At 39.6% G+C, this 24,442-nt stretch overlaps 1 protein-coding gene across 1 annotated transcript; it reads right to left on the bottom strand.

Moving 5' to 3' along the window:
* Positions 1-78: 78 nt before the first annotated feature.
* ZDHHC13 (zinc finger DHHC-type palmitoyltransferase 13) lies at positions 79-24,159 on the bottom strand. The gene is made up of 17 exons (XM_059722732.1): positions 24,057-24,159; positions 23,282-23,427; positions 22,677-22,799; positions 21,578-21,655; positions 20,810-20,954; positions 17,286-17,350; positions 16,467-16,629; positions 13,910-14,035; positions 12,183-12,316; positions 10,920-11,022; positions 8,404-8,526; positions 7,297-7,359; positions 6,753-6,846; positions 5,793-5,876; positions 3,084-3,241; positions 1,358-1,455; positions 79-731 (listed from the first exon to the last, which is right to left on the bottom strand). The coding sequence occupies exons 1-17, from the start codon at positions 24,075-24,077 to the stop codon at positions 596-598; spliced, it is 1,860 nt and encodes a 619-aa protein (XP_059578715.1). The 5' UTR covers positions 24,078-24,159; the 3' UTR covers positions 79-595.
* Positions 24,160-24,442: the final 283 nt, after the last annotated feature.

Below are 24,442 nucleotides of genomic sequence, written 5' to 3' on the forward strand. Positions count from 1 at the left end.
TTATGTTTAATGATTTTTTAAGTGTATAAATTTTACATTTCCCATGAATGCTGGGGGAAAAAAAACCAGAAAATACACTTGAAAGCACAAATGCTCTAATTTATTAAATGTTAAATCTGTACAAAAACAGTGTTTAGATTTACTGTTTACTTTATACAATATAAAGACAAGCTATCAAAAATTCTAAAAGGATTTCAGTGCTTTTAAACCTTTTTGTAATAGCCAATTCAATAATATTAAAATATTTTATTTCCCTTAATTATAAAAAAGCATCTTTTATGGAAGCAGTCTGCATAATGAAGCAAAAGGTATTGCATAAAATTTTTGGGTTGCTGTATAAAAACCTATTTTGGTAAAATATGTATTTAATGCCATCTCAGTTGTAGGAAATTTAAAATTGTTTCATCTGAAAATCACAGCAATTATTTCATATCTATTTTGCTGTAGTTTATGCACATAAAACTTTTACTATGTAAGCAGTAGAAACATTATGAAAAATTAAGGCAAGAAAATTTCAGAAGAACTTGTAAACAAAACACAATATCCAGCTTTATTTAGCTTTCAGCTTAGCTCAAGAATTTCATGCTGCTTTTCTTCAGACAGAATGGATGTTTTTACCTTTTGCTGGATGACTCAGAGTATATTGCTTAGTCCAGTCAACTGCACTGGGCTTGAATATACCAAAGCCCCTGCACTGAAAAAAATCGGCAATATTCTGGAAACATCCTTGACTGGAAATAAGAGAGACATACCGATTAATAATAATGAAAAGGAAGACAAAGTAAATAGGTTAAATGCACTAAAGAAAAAGCATTTTAAGCACAAAGACCCAGAAAAATAAAAATATTTCCCCTTATCTATTCAGTGTGTGTACATATATCAGTTACTTAATAGAACAGAGAATTTGGCCACAAGCATTTCTGTTAGAATAGAAATCCTGAATTCCTCATCTCTTATGCTAGGTGCAATTATGTCACTATTCACTAATTAAAAATATTAGTGTTGAATAGAATCCTCTTCTATGCTTAGGTGTAATATGGGCTACAAACATTCCACAAAAAGAGAAAGTATATTTTTACCATATACCATACCCTAGAGTTCAATATGTTTTCCTGATTTCCAATATTTTTGCCTAGTCCTGGTGATAGTCAGAACATCCATGGTGCTGCTTTACCCTTTACGAGTGGGGAAAAATCCCTGAAGGAAAGTCAGTCAGCTGGTCAAATTCCATCCTAGTTGTCTAAGTCATGTAATAGACATGTTTAGCAAACACCTAGCAAATCTTCTTTTCACCATGGGCCAATGCATGCAGATTCATCCCATTTCCTTAAAATATCTTCCTACCAAAAATACTTACTTGTATGGAGTTCTCCTGAGTGAAAAAGGCTGTTTAGATGACTTGCTCTGTACTATGAGGTTTATTCGCTCATATGAGGTCAAGCCCAGAAATACAATCTTAGGAAAGGGAAGAAAAATATAATATTGAATGATGAAACTGCAGTCAAAATACTAGAGATCTTAAAAGATACTAATTTCACATTGGATTTTTCATATTTATCAAACCACAAAACTATACTGTAAGACTTACTTACAAAATATAAACTTATATTTAAATATGCCATAACGACTCTGATAGGAACCAAGGAGTTGGAACTATTAATGCCAACACTGAGAAATCATCCTTGTTCTCTATACCGAGCCATTTGCAGATACAAAGGTCAACACACAGGTCAAGGTCACGGATTCTTTCATAGAATACAGTGGGCACATTTACATGTGATGCTAAGACAACATAGCGTTGGCAGGCAAAAACCATGACGTCACAGCTACGTCACTGTAGGGATGTGCTTCCTCGGTATAACACGTTGCTACGGCAACGTAGCAGCTAAAAATAACTGTGCACCATGGAGACAGCGCAGTACGGGTGGCTACTGAGCTGGCATTTAGTTTTTCCAAAAGGAAGTACCTTATGATGGTGCAGTAACAATTGTGCCATAGGGGCACATGCAGACGCACCCAGCGAGAAGGAAAGTATCATTACAAATACTGAAGCCGTCATCCCCTGGTATACTGACAACGTGTTAAAATACATTGGCCAAATACGTTAGTTTTAGCCCTAACTTTTAAATCTCCACAACAGCATTTGTCACTTCCTATGTCAAATCACATAATGTGAAATGTAATGCATTATTGCCTATACTTGTTTACTGCTTTTTCTGTTCTATAATCTTATATGGTAAGTTACACACACCATTATGTCAGGCTGGGCAATTTCAATAAACAGTGGTAAAAGTCAGTAGGTAACATGTGAACAATGTATCACGTGAAAAAACAGGGAGTTGATTACAAGTATTCTAGCCGTTACTCTGATTTTTACCACGTCAAAAATATTGAATCCACATTAATTTTGAAACAAACAGAGAAAAATCAGTGGGACTTCTGACAAAACCAAAGACTGTAAAAAATGTATTGGCCCAATGAATTGCTTTCATACCTAACTAAATGATCCTAATTCTCTTGAAATTGGTAAATAAATGTTTACTTTAGATGAGAAGTACCATCTTGAAACAATTCTGTACGTGTAGCTAAGTTACCTTGGAAAAATGCAGTTTGCCACAGTCACACATTTTTTATTTTTATAATGAGACTTAATGTGGATTAATGATGCACTGCTCTGCTGTAGCATAGTTTTCAGTTTAGCATTCATTATACCCTGGGCAGAATAATCAATCATATAAATACTTTCAGACAATGGCACCAGTTATCTCACTTACGTACTTTCCGTCTATAAAGTCTTTATTTCTTAATATTTTCCCATAACAAATGTGCTTCCCCCTCCAGCTAAAATTGTTACTATTTCCAGCTGTATTCAACAATAAAAAGTTTGTTTTGGAGAATCACTTCTAACTTGCATATATAAAGGACAGCTGCAAAAATACCAATGAAACCAAGGGTACTGCCCTGGGATTTAAGTTGCACATCATTGGCACTGATAGGCCAAGGGAGTTCTTGGAAAGTCCTCCAGGAAAAAAACAGATTTGAAAACCCTCAAAAAAAGCACATAAAACAAAACAAAAAGGTACCTGATAAAGCTGAATGATTAGTAACAACGAAGCCCATGAAGTATGAGAACACACTAGTGCAAAGATGTACAAAACCCACGGAGAACAAGATACTATCTGTGTGAAGTAAGTCCAAGCTCCATCTTGCTGGTAAGTTGTTGCACAATGTTCTGACCAGTCTAAGAATAAGTAAAGTTAGTATATTGAAGATTAATGTATTAAACTGTATTAAAATATATTTATTATGAAATACTAATAAATACTATCTAATAACAGAGTAAGGAATGATATACCATGCAGTCTTACATAAACGCTCTAGAGACAAGATTTGTAGCAGTTACAAAACCAATACATATGTGTTTGACTGCATGGAATCATTAACGGACATTAATGCAATCCTACCCATTTAACAAATTACATCTAAAATTAGAAATTACAGGAAATTAATGGGTTTATTACTAGGGGTGCACTGATACAGATTTTTGGGGCTGATACCGATAGCCAATTTTTGAGGAATATTGGCCAATACCAATCTGATTTCCAATACAGCTGCATGCAGCTGGTAAGCCTGTTGTGGTGGAAGGGAAGGGAAGTGGGGAGGGAAGGGGCGTGGGGGAGCAGATCAAGGCCCCTGCAGTGAGAGAGGGAGTGCTGTTGGGGCAGGTGCTGCCCAGTTGGGGTGGGGCAGGGTGCAGGATTGAGCTGCAGCTCATCCAGGGGGTGGAGGGGCTCTTGCTGCTGTGGGAGCTGCTGGATGAGTGGATGAGCTGCCGAACGAGTTGAGCACAGCGGCAGGAACCACCTCCCCCCACACCCCCCAAAGGAGCTGCAGCTCCATCCCATGCCCCCTCCCCCCCAGCTGGGCAGCACCTACCCCTGCCCCAGCCCCATACCCTCTTCACCATGGGGACCTTGATCTGTCCTTCAGGCCCCTCCCCTTACATCACAACAGACTTACCAGCTGCACGCAGCTCTCCACGCTGCCGGCTGTGCTCCTCACTGCCTACACACTGCGTTGAAGCTGCTTGCATGCACGGGATATTTTTCAGCCAAATTATCAGCCACATCAGGCCGATTTCCAATATAGACAGTTTTCTTTATTTTGGCGCTGATCTGATATTGGACTGATGTATCGGTGCACCTCTATTTATCTCACACTGTGTAGACACATTATTCACACACATTATAGTGGTGTGGTCCACTTATGCAAAATACCTGCTACAGAGCCAATCTGACCTAAAAACATACGTAAGCTGGAGTTTTTGTGCGATTAATATATTTAGAACAGAGGACAAAGATTTGTCTGACAGAAAGGGTTAAGTAGACTCGTGTTGTTATTTATATTGTGTATTTTTAATTCATGGACTGGGAATATTTTAGAGCCTTTTGTAAAATGGTATCAAGTTACTGAAAGGCAATACTACTTCACTGGAGAATTTTTTCTTAACATTTTGTTTAATCGTTATTTGTGACTTCAAAAAGGTACCCCAGTTTGTGACAGTCACCTTTTTGTTTGGATTATAAATCCAAAGGAATAAACATCAACAACAATGTCACCAGTGCCAAACAGTCAAGTAATGTTTCACTTAGGTCAAAGAGGTAAAGTTGGATCATATTATTTTTTTTAAATAAAAAGATCTAAAATAAAGCAAAATGCAGGATATGAGTTCAAGATAATGCCCCATTTCTTACACTTACTTCACTTAATGTTAAAATACTCATATCAATATAAATATCAGACAGACAGAACATAACAAAGGTAAATTTTTTTGTTCTGACTTTTGTTTTAAATTAATATTAGTATTGATTCATCCTCAAAAAATCACTTTATAAGGGCTTTCTGCACTAAGAAATACCATCTAATCACAGTAGCACTTCGAAGTGCAAAGGAGCTGAATTACGAAATGTTTGATATACAAACTCTAAACTGAAGCAGTGAACAATATCAATCAAATCCCAAACTACAGTGCAATCTCACTATTATGAGTCCCTATGGGACTGGAAAAAAGTTTGTTAAAAGAGGTTGATCACTGGAGTAGAATTAGGCAATTTGCTGTGTCAAAACAATGAAATAAAAGCAGTTCTTGCTGTTGGGGTTGTTAAAAGGGGTTTATTATAGATCAGGATCATCATAAATCAGGCTATGCTGCGATGTGTCAGACAGTAGACACGTGACATTTTTTGAGAGCACCAGTTTAAAGTAATTGATCTGTCCCCTCTTCCATGTTATTACTAAACTTTTAAAAACAGTCTTGGTATGAGTCTTTAACACAGACATTTCCAATTAACTGCAAGATCAATAAAATCTTTCTAGTAGTATACTTATGACCACATTTTCCGCTGCAAACAAAGAGCGCATCTAATCCACTAGAATCTATGTACACTCATTCTTTTCCCCTTTGGCTTTCAAATTTTGAGTCTAGTAAAACCTCTACACTTCTTTCTGAGGTCACATTTAGAAAAACAAAACAAGGATTTCTAAAGCAATACTTTTGAAGCATGCCATTTTTGGCTTACAATTAATAGTAGATATACATTCAATCAAGAGGCTGATTGTGGTCTCAGATGTACTAGTATTTTTGGCAAAGTTGCAGTGATTGCTCTTATATAACCAAGATTAAGACCAAAGCATAAAATAACTATAACTGCTAGATATGAAATGCTAGAGAATACAGAAAATGTAACAAGTCCTTGAAAATTACAATAAAAATAAAATGCATAAATACATACAGAGAAGGGTTCCATATAACATCCAGGTGCCTACCATAGTCAGGAAAAATAGAAACAGGATGAAATAATAATGGTTTCCAACACCTGTTTGAGACAAAAAAAAAAAGACTTTCATTCTGTGTCTTACCAGCATTAGTATTTTCCCCAAACTTAACAGGGATAGAAATACCATGAACATCAAGTGTTAGATTCACTATCCTCAGTATATCTGACAAATCTGCTTTAACATTTTTCTCAACTTGCTTAAGCTAGTCACCCTAATTAAGTAATTGAAACTGTGTATGATATTGTTGATGAGGACTGGATCTACTACTTGGAGTTTGACATAAGCAAACACAGTTCTTTTAACTTGGTGAAAATCAGTTATATATCCTCGCTTCTGTTCTAGCTCATAATAATCTCCTTGGTATGATAGTTAACCTGCACTACTACTACTTTTTCTGTTCTGCAGCATTATGAGCATACATGTGAAAACACACAGACTGCATTTTGGGCTTTGTAACTAATATAATTATTTTCTTTAAATGATTATTATAAAAAATGTTCACTTCTTTGAAACTTTACATCAGAATTAATTCAGTCTTATAAATATCTTGTAGACACCCCAGAGCAAAATTTTAAGTATTAAAATTTCCCATTTGTAAGTAAAATCATGGCTTTAAAGGATATCCTTCATAGCAATACTATTTGTAACAGTTCTAGCCAGTGTGGTTCCCCATTAATTATAGTGTTTGGAGACCCTTGTGAGCTCAGAAAACTCTAAGCTCCCTCGGTGACTTCATTTCAGAGTATCCTTCAAAGAAGGACAGTATACAGTCCTCAGGGGGACCAAACCTCTTCGTGCTTCAACTGCAGATGATAACTAAATTGTGACATTACATATTCTATAGGTGCTTAACAAACATCCTGCAGTTCTTTCTATGCAAGGTATATTTTCCAAGTGTGTTAAAACAAACTCACCTACACATTGGCCAGTCCATAGACAATGCTGGTCATATCTAGCTACACATGCGTTGCAAGTAAGACAATGCATGGATCTCAAAGGCTTTTTTATCTAGGTAAGGGTACAAGAGAAAAATACAATAACATACAGAAAACACAGAAACATTCACTGTCACTCTAAATTTCTGGCTCCTTTAAAAAAAAAAAAAGAAAAGAAAAAGATGAAATTATCTCTCATCATAGAATAAGTTTTGCAACATTACATAAAGGACACAGTTATGCTTTAAGAAAAAACAAAACCAAAAAACCCACAACACACACAAAAATAGATCTATCTACATCAGTTTACAAGACTTGTAATTAAGGTTAAGGACCCAGACCCTGCAGCCCTCGTTCATGAGAGGTAATATTGAAGTCACATAGTAAAGGTAATGGTGCGGAGGGCACATGTAGACTTCAGGAAATTAGGCACATAATACAGGGTGTATGAAAAAGAAGCAGAACTTAAACATGCAACAAAATCTAGCTTTTATTAAAAATAAATCATCAAAGCTTCACTTACAAGACATGATGTGCAAAATGTTCTGAAGTCCAAGCAGCCAGCTTCTGCAAGAGTAACAATACTCTGAAAGACAAGTTATTTTACAATTGCATTTATCTAATGATTTTTCAGGGGCATAAGGATGGTTAGTCTGTTAATAAAAACATTGAAAAGTATTTCTAAGCACCAAACAACTTTGTTATTGAAAATATGCCGCCAGAACTTTAATGTTTGCTTGCTTCTTACATTTGATAGGGGACAGGTTCATAGAAAGGAACAACAGACAGAGATCTATGTAGTCTTCTAAAATACACTCCCATCCATGCAACATGCTGTCTTTCTTTCTCTCTCTCTCCTTTTTTTTTGTGGGGGGGAGGGGGAAGGGGAGTGTGGAGTGTCATGTCCACAATAATTCAAATCATATAATATAGTTCAAAATCATACAAATAGTTCATATCGTACACATGGAGTAAGTATACTCATTTTCCATGAAGTACCGCTCACACAATCAGAGGTACTTCTGGACAGGTAATAATTTATATGGCAGCCCATGCAATTAACATGAGTGATCATTAAGGGAAAAGTTAGAAGTTCCCTGTTAATTGGTGCCCACCTCCTACTCTAAATACAATTTAGTAAGGCTGCCCTAATACTTTTCCCAGTTTTCCAAAACATACAATAGGAAATCACAATACTGCATGATAACCAGAACCTCAAGTCACCCAAGCATTATGAGTAGATGCATAAACATGCATAACAATATTGCAAACAATGCCACATGACACAATTAATCATGGTTGGCGGACCAAATTCTATGCTAATTTTTACCACAGACAAGTTCAATGATATTTTACAGTAGGCAGGCTTGTATACAATTTGGCTCTCTCAACTTTTACACAGACAACATACATGAGAATAAAATAGGGAGAAGAGTTCTAAAAAGCAACAACTGAAAATTTACAGTGTATGGACAAGCATGAGTTGCAATTTCAGGTACTAAAAGTTAAAATGATTATAAGGAGTTAGAGTAAAAACATATCACTGTTGACTGTTTTTGAACAAAAAAAGAAAGGATAAATGAGCAAAAATGCATTGCATTATGTAGTATTTTTGTGAAGGTAAAAATACCTTTTTTCTTTCTTCTTCTGAAGCCTTTATGAATCCAGGATCAGTTTTCCAAGTTTTGTAGAAGTAATAGAGAAAACCAAGTATGCTGAGGACAAAAAACCACTGAAAAACTGTGCCTACTAAATGTAGAATTCAAGTTAAGGAATATACTTTTTGTATCAAGTATTATAAAAAATTATTAATATAACTTCAAACTTGCATTACTTAACTGTAGTTTTACAAACTATGATACTGAATGAAAAACGGATGGATTTTATTCTTAATAGTAGTATACTCTTTGTATTCCACGTAGCTATTGTGCTCAATACAGTTCTAGAGATGTATCTTTTTATCATCAGTAGACATACGTTTACTTCAGGATCAAAGTTCTCAATTCCCAGTTCTGATCCTGGACAATATAAACCTCTAGTATAATTTGGTATGTTTTTCTCCCCAGTGGCTGACTAAAATAATAGTAATATTATTAGGTAAATATAAGATTATACAACATATATAGACAGGTATACAGGGTGAAGGTACAGTATTGCTTACATATAGGTATTCACTGCACTATTTTCTTGTATATAAAGCCTGACATCTATCAGAATAATACTTACACAATTAGTACAAACTTTTTATACTCTGGTATTGTAAGCATTTGTTAACAGTTTGAAAAAAAACAAGAAACAAAAAAACAGCATATGAAAACAAACTAAGTTAGGACTGGAATCTTTCAGTATTTCAGAATCATTTAATACTTATACTTCAAGAGCCTTTTTTTTTGTAAACTGCAAATAACTGACATAATCTATAACTAAAATCAAATGACCAAATATCAGTTCTGTGTATTCCAAATGTCATCTTATCTGTATCTCATACCAAGTGTAGTTATGTTGAAATTGCAGGAACCTTTATTTTTATTATAAACCAGTATGATAGTACCTTTCTCTATGAATACTGGTAATACTGTGCATGCATTTCTGCTGTTTTGAAGATCTCAGGGAGCAAATCTATGGACTAACTGGGCTTTTATAAAATGCATAGTAAAGGTTCAGTAAACATGTGACTGAATTTTTGGTTTGTGGACGAAGTCTATGGGCAGTTCCAGAAAGGAAATATGTGCAAACATAGTAAAGTGGGGAGAAAAAAAAAGGTAATGACCTACTTGCCCATATTTTTTCAAGGAAAACTTGGGGTTTCTTGAGTTCGTTTTGTTCAAAGTTTCTAAACCATGGAAAAAAAACTGCCCAGTTCAAGGTCTTAATTTTTTTCAGTCTGGAAACAAAAAAGGAGCTCAGTGATATTTTATAAACTACTGAAAGATCTATTTTTTAAATGAAACCAAAACCTTAAACTCCACATTTACACACTGCAGTAACAAATAATTGACTTATGATTGAAACAAATATATGCATGAACTCCCAAATGGAATATCTCCAAGCAATTCACAGAAATTAATCCTGATAACTGTATTAAGGAGATCTCATTAGAAACAGTACAAAAGAAAATGCCACTTAAGGGATGAAGTAATTGAAAATGAAATGCTGCTTAGTGTAGGAATACTTCAATGCTTCTTTAATACAAAAATTATTTTCAATTACAAATATCTCCCTAACACCTTCTTTTTTGAAGGATCTGTTTATACAATGAAAAAGTAAAGTCCTCTGTAGCAACAAAGCAGCAGACGGGCAAATGAGTGCAACAACATGTGTATATTAGTTTACACTCGTCAATCAATCCACTGCCTTCTCAAAGCACTGAAGTATCATTAAGGAGAAGTCTGTAGTTAGTGTACAACACAGGACATGCACCTCAATCTTAAACATACATGAAGACAGGAAACCTTCCCGTTTTTTAAAAAGCTACAACCACAGCATGTTATTTGTTGAATTAACCTCATTTCAGGAGCAGGAAGCATTACACATTTTTATTTTTAGAGTCAAGAATGTATTGGACCAATGGCATGACTGGGATAGGTTTGAACACATTTTTGAATGTACTATATTCTTGTTTCAGCCCTGATACAGTGAAATGCTTAAACCTGTGCCTGCCACTACTCAACATGACCAGAATAGGAAAGGTTAAGCACTGATCCTGCTGACATTTGCTTGTTATCCATCCCATGAATTTCCCAAGGATAACTCCTAGGCACAGTCCTTCAAAAACCTTATGCTTATTTTACTTGTGCGTGTTGGAGTGAAGTTGTAGCCATAATGGTCCAGGCAACATGTGAGGGGCAAGGATATTTTGGAGAGGGGTGATATCTTTTCAGGGCCAACAGCAAGGTTGGGAGAGATTTTAGATAAGCGTTTGAGCACAAAGTACTCTTCTTTAGGTCACCTCCTCAAGGCATAGTGTATTCCTAAGAAAAGGTCACCCAAAGAAGAGTACTTTGTGCATAAAAGCTAGTCTAAGATCTCTCTTGATCACGCAGCTGGTCCAGTAAGATATCATCCCCCCCAAAAATATCCTTGCTTCTCACCTGTTTCATTTGACATTTCACAGGAAATCATTTTACTTCTCTTTGCATAAAGGATATCAGGCAAGAACAAGACAAACCAGGTTGTGGACATCCAAAATATGGAACTTAGCATAAATATTGCTGGTAAGTGTTTTAGGTTCTTGAACCCCAGGAAGTGCCTGAAAGACAATATTAAAAGGTATGCTTCTATTATAGGAAAATATATTTTTCTAATGATAATATACAATTCTCTTCCAAGGTACTGAAAAATCATTAAAAAAACTTGACTCAGGCACATACTGGGCACTTCCTCACATGCTCCGTGGCATGGGGGAGGAAGGGGGGGGGGAGGAGGGGGGCGGCGTAGAGTGCCTCCAACAGCTGCTCTAATTAAAGCACCACAGTTTCTCATATATCAATGTTCCTGCACTTCAAAATGGTGGCAGGGACACTTGAACTATAGCTCGTTGAATGAGGCTTAATTCAAGTGTCCCTGCTGCCATTTTGAAGCGCAGGGACACTGATACATGAGATATGGGAGGCTGCTGGAGCACGGTAATTGCCATGCACTGGAGCACGGTAATTCTCCAATGCACTGCAATGACAGCACAGGAACAGCCTCTGCTCTTGTGTACAGACACCCACTGAGCTTCCATTTAAAATGAATTTGAAACTGCAGCTCGAAAAGATACTGTGGCCAAGCACACTGGTACATAACCGCAATGATGTTTTGTGATGGCAGGCTCTTCCATTCTAATATGTGATGTCAAAATTAGGTTGGTTATTTTTATTATGTCAAGAAAATACAGATTGTACACAAGGGCAGTACTAGCATCATTTCAACAAACAGTAGCTATAAGGCAAGTGAACTATAGGCTGGAAAATAATTTTGACTGGTGCTGTGGAAGGAGTTCTGAGGGATCTTCTATTGGGGGTCTGAAAGCATGGGGGGGGGAAAAGTTAAGCTAATTTGCATGTCCAAAAATACCAGCAGATGAGGTAGGCATCATGAAGGAAGAACTCAGCCTGTGGTAGATCAGATCCTCAATAGTATTTTAATTTTAATGTAATTAAAATGTTCTGCTTTAATTTAAATATATTTAAAGACTTTTTCTGTAACATTTATGGTAAACAGTGTTTTGAAAGGTATACCTTTCTTAACTTCTATAATCATTCTGATAAAGGATTTCGAGAAACATAAGGAAATTAGTTATTTTTAACCAGTTAACTTAAAAGCTAAACATGAGCCTGTGAGGCGCTCTCAAAAGAATACTATACAAGATATATACAAAAACATTTGCAAAATAAATACAGGCACAGAAAAGGTAAATGCACAAACCTTACAAACAGAATCATCGCCAAAAACAGAACGACAAGCAGACTTCCTTTCAAAAGCCATGAATCAGAATTTAAGTCCAGGATATATCCTACAGCCCACATCAATGTCAAGCAAGACACCAACATCAGGAATACCTATCAAAGGTGATTATTGTAGTAATAATGTATATAACATACTGTATTAAATAAAATGCCAAACCATGTAAAACAAAAATAATTTCAACAAATTATTGTGAGATCTAAGGTGGAAAAACAATTCTCTGAGGAGATAACCACCATATTTTGACAATGCAATAGCACTGCATTTTGTATCAAAGTTTCTAACAGCAATCTCTTTCTTAAACAATCAGGAACAGTATTAGGAAATAGACAACTTTTAACTTCTTAAGTAAACTGTTCATCAGCTGAATTACATTACTACGTCCAGTGGTGTCTCTTAAAATAACTGTATATTACCAGAAATGTGACTGTACTATTTTTCTTATGAATACCAGCTACACATAAAACAAATAAAAAGGATCTCTCCAGCTCCTTACCAACCACATCAGTGAAAAATGACCAAAAATCTTCCTTGAAGAAAGATAACAGAATTTCAACAAAATTTAACTCCACACTATTCATTTCAGTGAAATGTGAATGCAAACTTTTGAAACCATTTTTACAGAAACTGAATAAAGACTGTACAAAATCATTTGAGTTTTCTTCAGTGTGCAGTGATTTAAGTCTACAGAAGCAGTTCACTTCTTTTAGTTCAGCAGCTCACTAAAAATAAAGGTGCCTATAGATGTGCTTGTTCGCCTTCTAATTAAAACGTGTCAGAGCAGACTATTAATTGAGTCTGCCCTGCATTCTAATTAGAACGCTCCAACATCGCCTCACCATCACATGTATTAAATCCTTGCGCATTTTAAAATGCTTGCTTTATCCAAACCTTGTTGAATGAGCTTTAGATAACGCATCCCATGGCTGTTTTGAAATGCACAGGGCCTTAATACACATGATGATGAGCCATGTTAATTAGAGTGGCTGTCTGGGGACTGCTCTAATTAAAACTGTCCCCACCCCCGAACACATGTATAGGCAGCCGAGCCTGACTCCATAAAGTCCAACATTCACTTGCTATGTAAATCTGTTTATCTGAAAAATATTTACATACTGGCACAACAAGTCTTAGAGAACAAGTCTTATTAGAAATCAAGTGCAGAACCATTATACAAGTATTCAGACAAGGAAGTGACCAACACTACTAAGTAAGGCTTCTTAAAAGCAGCCTTATGTTCCCAGGGGGAACATCTACATGTGTGATTTAATGTGCAGCAGCCTATTTTACTGTGCATTACATTGTCACATAAAAAACTGTGCAATTACACTAATGCACAGTAAAATAGCCTACTTCACATTAAGCGTCACTTTAAAAATGCGCACTTTCAGTACTGCACATTAGGGTAACCTAATGCGAATTTATTTAGTACCTCACATTGGAGGTACAAAATTTAATATGCATTAGGAAAAGCGCATTAATGAACATGTAGACACACCAACGGAATAGGAAAGTCTGACTTCTTCAAGGACTCTTGCTGAATGCTAGATTGCTAAAACCCACTCAACAAGCACTTGTCATTTAAAAACTTAGGCCTCAGTGCCTAACATATGTCCAGCATCAGACCCATATATTAAAAAATATCCGCTGTTATCTGTATATCACGAATCAGTTCCATATGACTATACCTCATATTTTTCTAATGTCCTGAGTAATCTGGACTTTTTTCTGGTTCTCATTTTTTCTTCTTGAGTTAGCATATGAATAATTAAGTGATTCTGAGTCTGATGAGCAAGGTCAAGTGGTGTGTCTCCCTTAAAGAAAAAACAATATTATTTTTCTTAATACATGTGTATTTAAATAACTGTCTTTAGAAAAGAGAAGCAAAGAAAAGAATAATTTATGAATACATAAATTAGAATATATAAATGTATTTATTTTAGAGCTGATTTGGTTTGCCAATATTATTACAGAAGTACAACATAACTACGTCAATCACAGAGATTCTGCTTGCTGTACATATTAGTTGTCAGTGCTAACAAATCTGAATGAGAAGCTACACACAGTCTCCAAAGAAATACTATAACTTAAAGTTCTGGCAAAGTCAGATGTACAAAGTATGACAGTGCCAAACAGAAAAGGCCAGGTAAGTAAAGTATAAAAAGGACAGTATTCTAGGACTCTCATGTGATAATGAAAGATGAAATAGCTTGATCTACAGATCTTAATAACCACATAACAAGCACAAATATTCAGTCTTGAAGTGTAAGTTTAGTAAATGTTGCAAAGCATACATGTCAATGCTAATTTTAACAAGCATTATGACCAAGATTTTCAGAAGTGACTAGTGATTTCTGGTCTCCATCCTGGGACATCTTGAAGGGATTGGGTTTTGTAACAGGGGACCCTTGCTCTGTTACTGGGAGAACAAACTTGCAAAGGCCCTTAAAAGTAGTATCTTTGTGGCCCGAGAGGATAATTATTCAGAGAAAGGAAGTACAGTAGGGAAGCTGGACAAGAATGCCAACAGAAAAAAGCCCCCAGGAGGCAAACAGCAAAGAGGGAAAGAAAGACAGAGCACCTGCAATCACCAGCAGCCCTGTCACAGGTGAACTGAACCTAAGCAGAGTCTCCAGGCCAGCTGGCAGGACTGAAGGAACTAACTGAAATCCCTATGCTCAGGCCAAGCAATAGGACTGGCTAGCTAAAAGGAGAGGGATTTACTTGTACAAGAGGCTAGCCCTCAGGTCAATAGGGTCACCCTAGCCCTGGCTAGGGAAGGATAAGGCATTCCTTGGCAGGCTGCTGTAGTGTGTGGAGTCAAGGTAAAGTGAGTCCCGGCATGCAAGGGTGAAAAAGTCTCTTTCAATTTCTGAATTGACCTAGAATGTGGATGATCTGCTTTTGTATAGTTCTCTGTTTTGTGAGTACTTGGCTGAGCTGTGCTTTTTTTTTTCCTTGTGGTCAGGTTAGTAACAACTGGAAGACTGGGAGCCTCTCTGAGGGGAGGCTAGGAGGCTGTGTTGCAAGTGCCTTAAAGCATGAAGAGGTTTTGTCCCATCCTAAAGCTAGAGGGACAGCAGTACAGGAGTGAGCACTGGGAGGGCACAGTGAGGCCAGGAAGCCAGAGAGAAGAGAATGGGCATTGTGAGGGCTGGGGAGGCCGAGAGTCCAAGAGGGTTTAACCCCTTTAAGGCCAGAAGGCCAGAGAGGGAGACGTTAGCTTGGCAAGAGCCCACTAGACAGTAGAAACGTGTTGACCATGTGGGGCCAGGGGGCCTAGATAGAACTTAAGTTGTGGTTTAAAGCCACAGCAGGGCAGCTGCTGCTGAGGATCCAAGGCCAGAATAAGGGGGCCTGGGCTGAAACCAAAGCAAACAGGCCAAACCCAAAGGGCTGATACCTAGACAGATGAGACCTATTGAGCCAGGCAGCTCTAAGATTACAGCAGATTGACACCCATGAGACATGGCTTATGGCTGCAGGTATGGGGGAGGCTGCAATTAAAACCCTAAGGCAATTTAACATCAGTTGGGCCAGTTTAACACCAGTAGCTCAGATTAGTTAGGCCCACTAAAATTTTTAAATATTAATAAAGTAGGCTTGAATCAAGGCAGCACAGTAAAAATACCACTCCAGGGCTCTGGATGCCTCCTACAGGACTATTTATTTCATCCAGGTGTGGCAGGAAAGACATCTAGTGGTGGTATAGAGAAACTGGAGTGGGGCAGGCTAGCCCAGCTGTTAAGGGCACTGCTCCTGTCCCCCAGGGTCAGGCATGTCACAAGTTCACATAAAGATGTTCAGAACTTCCTGAAGCCAAGTCCCTTTAAGGGTCTCACTAAGTATACAGAAACTACTAACCACACTTGAAAATACTGGCCTAATTACTTAACCTCGACAGCACTCCTGTACAATAGGTAACATCTTCCACAAATGATCAAAAGGGAAACAAAGGCAGAAATCCTAATCCTGCAGGCCTGCCTGCAGTAAAAATACATGGATACTCACTGAAGTAACACAGCAAAAATGTGTGTATCCAAACTGTAACACAAGAAGTTTCCATCTCAATTCTAGAAAAACTAAGCAAGAATGCCAATACTGATTTTTATGCCATTCCTCCTTCTATTAAAAAGGACATCAACATTTTAATGGCCTTCAACAGCAGAGGACAAAGCCTTAGAATTTATTTCCCATGACTGCACCACATAGAACAAAGTGTAATGTGAAAAATTAAAACTGTACCTTGACATTTTTGATGTCTATGCTAGATCCAGCCTCTAAGAGCAAATCTACAGCATCAATATTTCCTGCTATAACTGCCCAATGCAATGCAGTATTCTTCTGGACTTTGTCTACAGCATTGAGAGAAGGATTAAACTTTAGAAGAAATCTAGTAGGTTCTGGTCTAGGAGAAAAACAAACACAAGTTACAAATCAATTGGAAAAAAGGGAACTTAAAGATATATATTTCCCCCCCCCAAAAAAAATCTTTAAAAAACTGAACAACACAACAGCATCATCATGTTTCCATCATCATTTTATAGATGGGTGGAGAGAGAGAGCCTGGTGAGGCTGCTCAACAGCACATACTCGGTCAACAGCAGAACCAAGATTTGAGTTTAGAACTGCTCAACACTTATTTCTGTATATTGTGCTGCCTCACTGTTGGTAAGCTAATGAGTTATGAGTGTAGTTTATAATTGTACCTTATGGACTGTGCAGTAAGGTTCTGGTTTTTCTTTTCTCTAACCCCATGTTACTTACTGGGGTTCATGCAGACAGCTTAAAGCTGCTATTAGTATCTGAAAACCAGCTGGCTGCAGCATCAATGCACTCACACCAATACCTAGTACTTTCCCTACAGAAGGGAACTGGTTCCTTCCTTATTTACTACAACCAACCTCACTCATTAATCTGTGAAATATGGCATCTGCAGATGTACTAAAACTGGCACATTTACTTGTTATTTTAAAGATACATTTTCATGAAAATTAGCCCCATTCCTTACATGGATGCAGACAGGCTGATAATTATTTTAATTTATTTATACCTGACACTTACCCAATTATTTTGAATGCTGATAGCATAAGAGGCGTCTGTCCGTTGACATCTGTTGAATCTACACTCTAGGCATGAAAAGATATATTCCGATTACTCAAGGGTTCAGGAAATAAAGATATCCTGTCAGATTCTTGGATGGTGGAAATAACCCTAGGAGAGTTAGAAGTGAGATCAATTTACATGAGCTGAGAATCTACCACTCTGGTTAGAAGGAATCTCTCCACCCTTTCCTAGTTCCCTTCAGCACATGCCGATAGATTCCAACAGGGATAATTTAAGACAAGGTTGTCCAACTGATGGTCCTTAAGCTGCACGAGAGGAGTTAATATCTTACCCAGCCATGGCTCCCTCCATCACTTCAGTTGCAATGGCAGCCTGAGCACCGAGGCTCCGCCCTCCTCCCATTGCTGCTATATTTCTGCCTTTGCCCCAGGAGGTGAAGCACTACAGCAGTATGAGGACCTGAGGGTCAGTCTGGGGCGACACTCAGGTGGGGCTGTGCACTGCAGCAGGGGGGTGCAGAGTGGGGTGGGGAAGGAAGGATCAGGATCGTGCTTGCAGCTATGGGAGCGTTTACATGGCACACCTGGTATCACCTATGCAGCAAGCAACCCCTGGGGATGTGGCCCCACAGGGCTTAGAACTTGGACAGCCCTGATTTAAAAGAACAGTCTTGATTTAGTCCTTTAGTCTTTCCAGATACTGCTGTTAATTAGAAAGTCTTACTTCTTCCTCCACATATACAGGTGGGTCAACTAAAACTACTACTTCCCACTACATGTGATTTTATTTCACATACGTAATTACATTACAACACAGACTGAGTCCAAGGGAATTTTTTACCTCAATGAACTAAATGGGAAAAGCTTTGTACTTATGTTTTTGACATACACTATCTACAGCTATACTTTAGAGGTTATAATTATTATTCTATTATAATGGGCTCTAGGATAGTGTGAATATATTCATTAGATATTAAAATCTTAAAACAAAGCATTTTTTGAGAAGACAAAGACCCTGATAATGCAAGCTGTGACCTACATGCATGTTTTTATTCAGATAAATAATATTATTAAGGGTGAGTCAAAGTAACAACATACTTTCAGGCTGACAATCTAAGTTTCCCAGGCAGTCAAGGTATCACTGCTAAGCTCATTGGTATACACTATATTTATTTGACTCTAATATGAGGTTCCCTTCCCCCACTGTTTAACTGGGTGGAGCGGGGTGGAGGAAGCCCCTCTTCTTGTAATCGAGTATGACAGCAGGGAAGGGCACATGGACCCTGAGCCACAGCAGCCAGCCCCCACCTGGGATTGGAGCTGTAGCCACAGTCACTGCCTGCATTCCTACCCCCACCCCACCACTCTGCACCCCACCATCTCCCCCCTGCAGCCTTTGCTCCCTTGCCTGCCCCTCTCTCTTTTCCCTTTACCTTTACTGTGTGCTGGCATGCTCCAGTCATGCTGCATCCTGGGGCACTGAGTACAGCCCCAGTCCAGCCCCTTAGTAGTAGCATACAGCCTGCACAGTTGCTATGGGGGCTGGGCTGGAGGCCTGAAGCTAAAACAGAGATGGATCCTCCTGGCATGGAGCAAGGCTGGGGCGGGGAGAGGCAGGAGCAAAAGCAAAGGGGGAAGGGTGGGCCCAAGGCTGCAGAGGTGGTAGGGGGGCAGGCACATGTAAGGGGCAAGCTTGACCTTCCCACACCCCATACTTTTGCTCCCTGCCTAGGATTAGGGAGTAGATTAAAGACAACCCCCCCAATAATTAGACTTTATACTTGGAAACTTATAACAAATTTATACATTTTCCATGTACAGAATCTAATTATTGGGGGGGTTGTCTTAGATTCAAGTAAATATGGTAGTTATCAAAAAAGAGTTCTACTTGGCACATATTCTACAGTCTTGCGGTTGCCCTTAAATTGAGCATGCCACAGATAATGACTGAATATATGGCTTTGAAAAATACTGAAAGACAGAGGCTCAGTTGAACCATTTTTAACAGAGGTATCAAACTCATTTAGGCTCATGAGCCAAATGAATGGTATGAAGCAGAGGCTGGGGTAGGGGGAACAGAGGCTGTGCAGGGAGCAGGACCCTGCATGTGGGTCTCAGACTAGCTGGAACAGGTACCACATGCAACAGAGACTTGGAGCTGCCAGAGCAGGTGCCATGCGCTTGCAATGCCCATTTCAGCAGCTCCAGGATCTGCTGTCTCCTGTTCAGGTATGTTGGGGTGGGGGTGCAGGGAGCATTTATGACTCAACTTGCCCTGTGGTTGGGCCCTGCATCACAGACATGCTGTGACCTGTGTGGGTCTGACCAGAGGCAGCACTGGGAGCTGGATGGCGGAGCTCCAGTGGCTGGATCCAGCCCATATGTTTGACATTCCCAAGTTAAAAACTTTCACTAATGATCAATACTTGCTTAAGTTAGAATACAGCAGGGGCGGGCAAAGTCCAGCCCATGGGTCAGATCCAGTCAATAGTGGACCCAATTTCCCAGTGGCCCCTGCCTGTGTAGCTGGGGCTGCTTTTCATGGAGACCCCAGTAGCAGCTGTGCCTTGATAGTGCAGGGCCAGGGGTTCCATTTAGGAGGAAACTGGCCCCAGCAGCACTGGCAGGCAGCAGCAGTGTCAACCTCTTCCTGGTGGGGGTGCTGTGCTGTGGGTGGAGCGGAGCAGGCTCAGCTACCGCAACTTGTGTGGGGTGGGCAGCAGTGGTAGCACTGCTGGGAGGGGTGGCTATGGGGAATTTTGGTGTGGCTATAGACTACTCCCCAAGTCCTCCTCTCCCTGCTAGCAGGGCATATGGTAGGGTGCAGAGCTGCTCTGGAGCCTGGCTGGGATCTGCAGCCATGACAGTGAGGAGTTCAGAGCCAGGGTGGAGTTGAGATCTGCAGCCTGCATGCCTCGGCCAGGGGCATGTAGGCAGTGGATCGCAGCTCTGCCCTCGCTCTGGACCACGCTGTCACTGCCATAGGATGCCACCTGGGCTCCGGAAGCAGCTCTGCCCTGCCAGTACTGCCCTAGCCATGCAGGCAGGCCTGCTTGGAAATAGAGTCTGGCTACCAGCTAGATCCACCATTTTGCCCACCCCTGGAATACAGTATTTCATTCTTAAATTAACATGTGATGCCAAGTTATATTTTCAGTAACTGAGTTTTTAAAGACCAAGTATAATTTATGTAGTACTACAGAACTGCACAAGGCTGTGCAGGATTATTTAATGTCTTTGATTTCAACAGATATAAACAGGAAGATTTAAAACAAACAAACAAACTTATTAAGCAGCTGAAAGTAGGACATAACTTATTCAAGGCCAGCTTGACATTTTCATTTAAAAACAAGATAACATAGACATCAGCTACATAAATATATACATGTGTAGCAGCATGTCCTACCACAGTTTCTGCTCGATTGTGTCCTGTTTCTGCTTTTCTTTTTTGCTCTTCTGTATCTACATGTGCACACACACCACATGCGGATGTGCAGTGTGCACAGTAAATAGAAAACTTACCTGCCCTTTCGATATGAGATAAGCTATTATAGGCATATGCTGAAAGAGCACTGCTAAATGAACGCTACTGAATCCTTCTCCATCAATGAGGCTGGGATCTGCTCCACATTTTAACAACAGTATGACCATAGATAAGTGACCTTGTCTGTAAAGAGATACGAAATCGTTGTTAGAAACCTTTAATATGTGAGGACTACAGATGGTTATGAATACATTTTTTATAAATTTATATTAAAATCATCTTTGAAATGATTAACCATCAAATAACTTGGAAAACCTCGGAGTGAGCTTGAGGTTCACAAAGTGAACCTTAATCATTTTAACTTTGACTATATTCTAAAAGTACACTTAACTAAGGAACAAAATTAACTTTTGGGGAGAGGCCTGAAATGTCTCCTAAGAATTTACTTTTCTGGAGGTATAGGAACCAGCATTTTAATTTCTACTGTTATCTTTGTAAAATAAATAAATAAACCTCCACTGTTTCATTCAATGATCTGTATATCTCCGTTTTTAAAAAATAATTAATATTGCAATGTCATTAACATGCTTGTTGCATCTATGGAAAATTTCAGTTTGAGAATTTAAACCAGATTCCTATTTGGGAGGGCAGAGTTGAGGACAAACATACACATGAAAGCTACCATCCTCTTCGTATCTTCATAAAACAAATATAAATACTAACTAAATTTAAGATTTCATAGGCATTAGGGCTGCTAGCATCTATACAAAAATGCACCAACAAATTAACTTTTAGTAGCACCTTACCTAATGGCCCAATGAAGAGGAGTAGAATTTAAATCTCCACCTAGCTGATCCACTACTGAACCTTTGGAAATATAAAACCTGTATAATGGCAATAAAATAAGACAAATGAGAGAGAGAGAAAAAAATAAAGAAAAGACTGACTGTTCTGGTAATTACTTTGTTTGTTATAAAGATACTTTCACATGGAAGATGCATAGTTAAGAATATTTTACTATAACAATACAATTTTGAGAAGGTGCTGAATTAAAAAATATGGTAACTACTAAAGCATTTCTAGTGTTAAGAATTAAAGTAGTGACATTTGCATGTCATGCAAATTCAGTTCTAATCTAACTAGCTCTCCAAATTATAAATCTGCTTCCATGGAAACAATTATTGAACTTGTCTTTGTCCATTCTTCTGTAAAGAATATGGACTTGCTAAATATATTTACTAAGCGAGACTACGTTTCATATGAGCAGATTCCTACACTTGTGCAGAGCCTCAACTAAACTCAATTGCAGTCCACCTGCAACATCAGGTACTTTGCAATACCAAAAGGACAGACATAAATATTCAAATCCCACTCAACGTACGAGACTGCTAATACCCTCCAGTCCCACAGATTCAGCAGGATTAGTACACAAGATATGAAATCCATATTCAAAGCTGCACACTACTGTTTGATTTAATGTTTAGAGAGATATGGTACCCTTTCTTTCCTTGCTACTCCAGGGAAGTACCTTGAAGTCCAAGAAAGTAGGATATTGTAGATGGAATTTCTCTGAAGATACTGTTATTTAAAAAGCTGGCCATGGCCATTTTTGTTGTAATTACAATCTGTGGTCAGAACCACACTGGATCTCATGTACTGCATGAATTCTCATTTAAAAAATGTAAAAAGTAGTAGTATACTCATGCAGAGATATAACCTAAGTACACTGAATGTAGGAAGGTCAGTGTAACTCTATACTTTTGTTCCCAAACAGTAAAGTTTGTTTTCACTTTGTTCTGCAAAATGTTAATAAAAGTGAAAATGAAGGTGCAGAAAAAAAAAGTTTGCCCTTCACTTTAACCCCTCATACACAGGTTTTATATTCACAAAAACAACATAACTTACTTTACAAGATCCAGTCTGTTGTTTATTGCTGCCCAGTGAAGAAGAGTCACATTTTCTTTGTCTGGTTGTCGGACATCAAACCCTGCTTCTACCAATTCCTTGCACCGCTCCAATATGCCGTACCTCAAGTAGGAAAAAATATTTCAGTTATGGATGATTTCTTTCATACTTCTCTCCTATTTGTATTCTCTCTTTTTGAGTAAGTGATGCTTTCTAAAAAAAAGGTCACAGAAGTCCTAATCCAACAGCTCTTATCCAAGCAAAATTCCCTATTGGATTTAGTGAAAGTTTTTCTTGGGTAAGGATGGGCATTAGGTTAAATGGAAACTTAGTTAAGCCATCTTAACTTAGGTGATCCATCAGTTTTACCACTAGTGAAACCAACCTGGGTAAGTGCCAGCTATCTGCATCTTGTTTGCAACTTAAAAAAAACAAACAAACCACTACCTATCATATTTATAGGGTTACCTTTCAGTCTTTATTTTGTAAGATGGAATAAAAAAAACCAGTCAAGTCTTCAGCAGCTTTAAAACGTTTTTCTTTGTGAAGAAATAAAAAAATAAATCTGAACAGCCTTCACAGATGTCACTATTTTCTGGACTTACTGAGTAGCTTTGACAATATCACAGGTACTATAGTCCTCTACCAGCGGAGCTGCTTCTGGTGGCTTTGTTATCTCTTTATCTGAGTGGATGCTGTGCCAGTTGTGTATGTGAGGACAGTGGGGGCCGTGGCTGTGACTCTGACACTCCTGGTGAAAAACAAAACATGTTTGCTCATTAACATGAAATCAGAAGAGCCCCTCTGGCTTTTGTGCAATCTGGGAAGCAGCCACCTAGCGCCGGGATGGATGCCCAGCCTTTCCGCCCCACGAGCCGAGCCGGAGGGGTAGTGCCAAGTCTGGCCCTGGCCTGGATCCAACATCCAGGGCAATGCTTGGAGGGAGGGGCTGGTCCCAATGTGGCAGTGCAGCAATAACTTGGCCCAGCCTTGATCTAGCTCTGGGGCAGCGGGGGTGGGGGGTGTCTGACTGCCTGGGGCTGAGGGTCCAGGCCCCATTAGGTGGCGCGGGGTTTGGCGCTGTAGCCGTGGGGAGAGGGGCGGTGGTATCATTGGCACTCTCCCCACCACCAGAGTCCTCGAGCCGGGGGGCTTCCTCGCCCCTGACCCAGCCTCTGTCGGCCCTTAATGCCGACCGGGCAGCCGCTGGCACCAGCTGGGCGCGGAGCGCCCCCTGCAGCCGGGCCTTCCGTACAGCCCGCCGCGGCGCGGCCAGGCCCTGCCTAGGGAGCCGCCCTGCGCCCCGAGCGGGGGGCCCTCCGCCCCGTACGGCGCCGGGCAGGGGGCGCGGGGTGGGTGCCGGGGAAGGTTGCAGCTCACCGCTGCGCCAGCCCGCTCCATGGCGGCTGGGCGACGCGCCGCCTGCTGCTTCCGGGTCACAGAGGCGCGGCCCGGCCCAGCCCGACCCCTTCCTCCTCCGCCTCAGCGCCAGGCTCGTCCTTCGGCCGCCTCCCAGCCCTGGCCAGCCCGCCGCCGCCGCCCAGCACTGCCGGCCACACGCGTCAGGGCCGCCAACAGGGACACACACACACGTGCCACACGTGTCACAGCCCCCCCACACGCGCACACAAACACACCCATCACATCCCAAGCAAGACTCACACACCCACGCGTTACAACCCCCGAGCAAGGCTACACACACATCACCGTCACAGCCTCCCGAGCAAGGCTATATGCGCACACACGCTCGTCATTGCCCCGAAACA

Source organism: Alligator mississippiensis, chromosome 2, assembly GCF_030867095.1.
Source record: "Alligator mississippiensis isolate rAllMis1 chromosome 2, rAllMis1, whole genome shotgun sequence".
NCBI classification, from domain to species: Eukaryota; Metazoa; Chordata; order Crocodylia; family Alligatoridae; genus Alligator; species Alligator mississippiensis.

Bases quoted from the DNA above. Each gene is read 5' to 3' on its own strand.
- ZDHHC13 (XM_059722732.1), bottom strand. From the start codon at position 24,077: ATGGAGCGGGCTGGCGCAGCG. The intron at 20,955-21,577 runs GTAAGGTGCTAC...ATCTCTTTACAG, and splicing joins CCTCTTCATTGGGCCATTAG to ACAAGGTCACTTATCTATGG. The intron at 14,036-16,466 runs GTACAGTTTTAA...TTTTTCTTTAAG, and splicing joins TAGACATCAAAAATGTCAAG to GGAGACACACCACTTGACCT.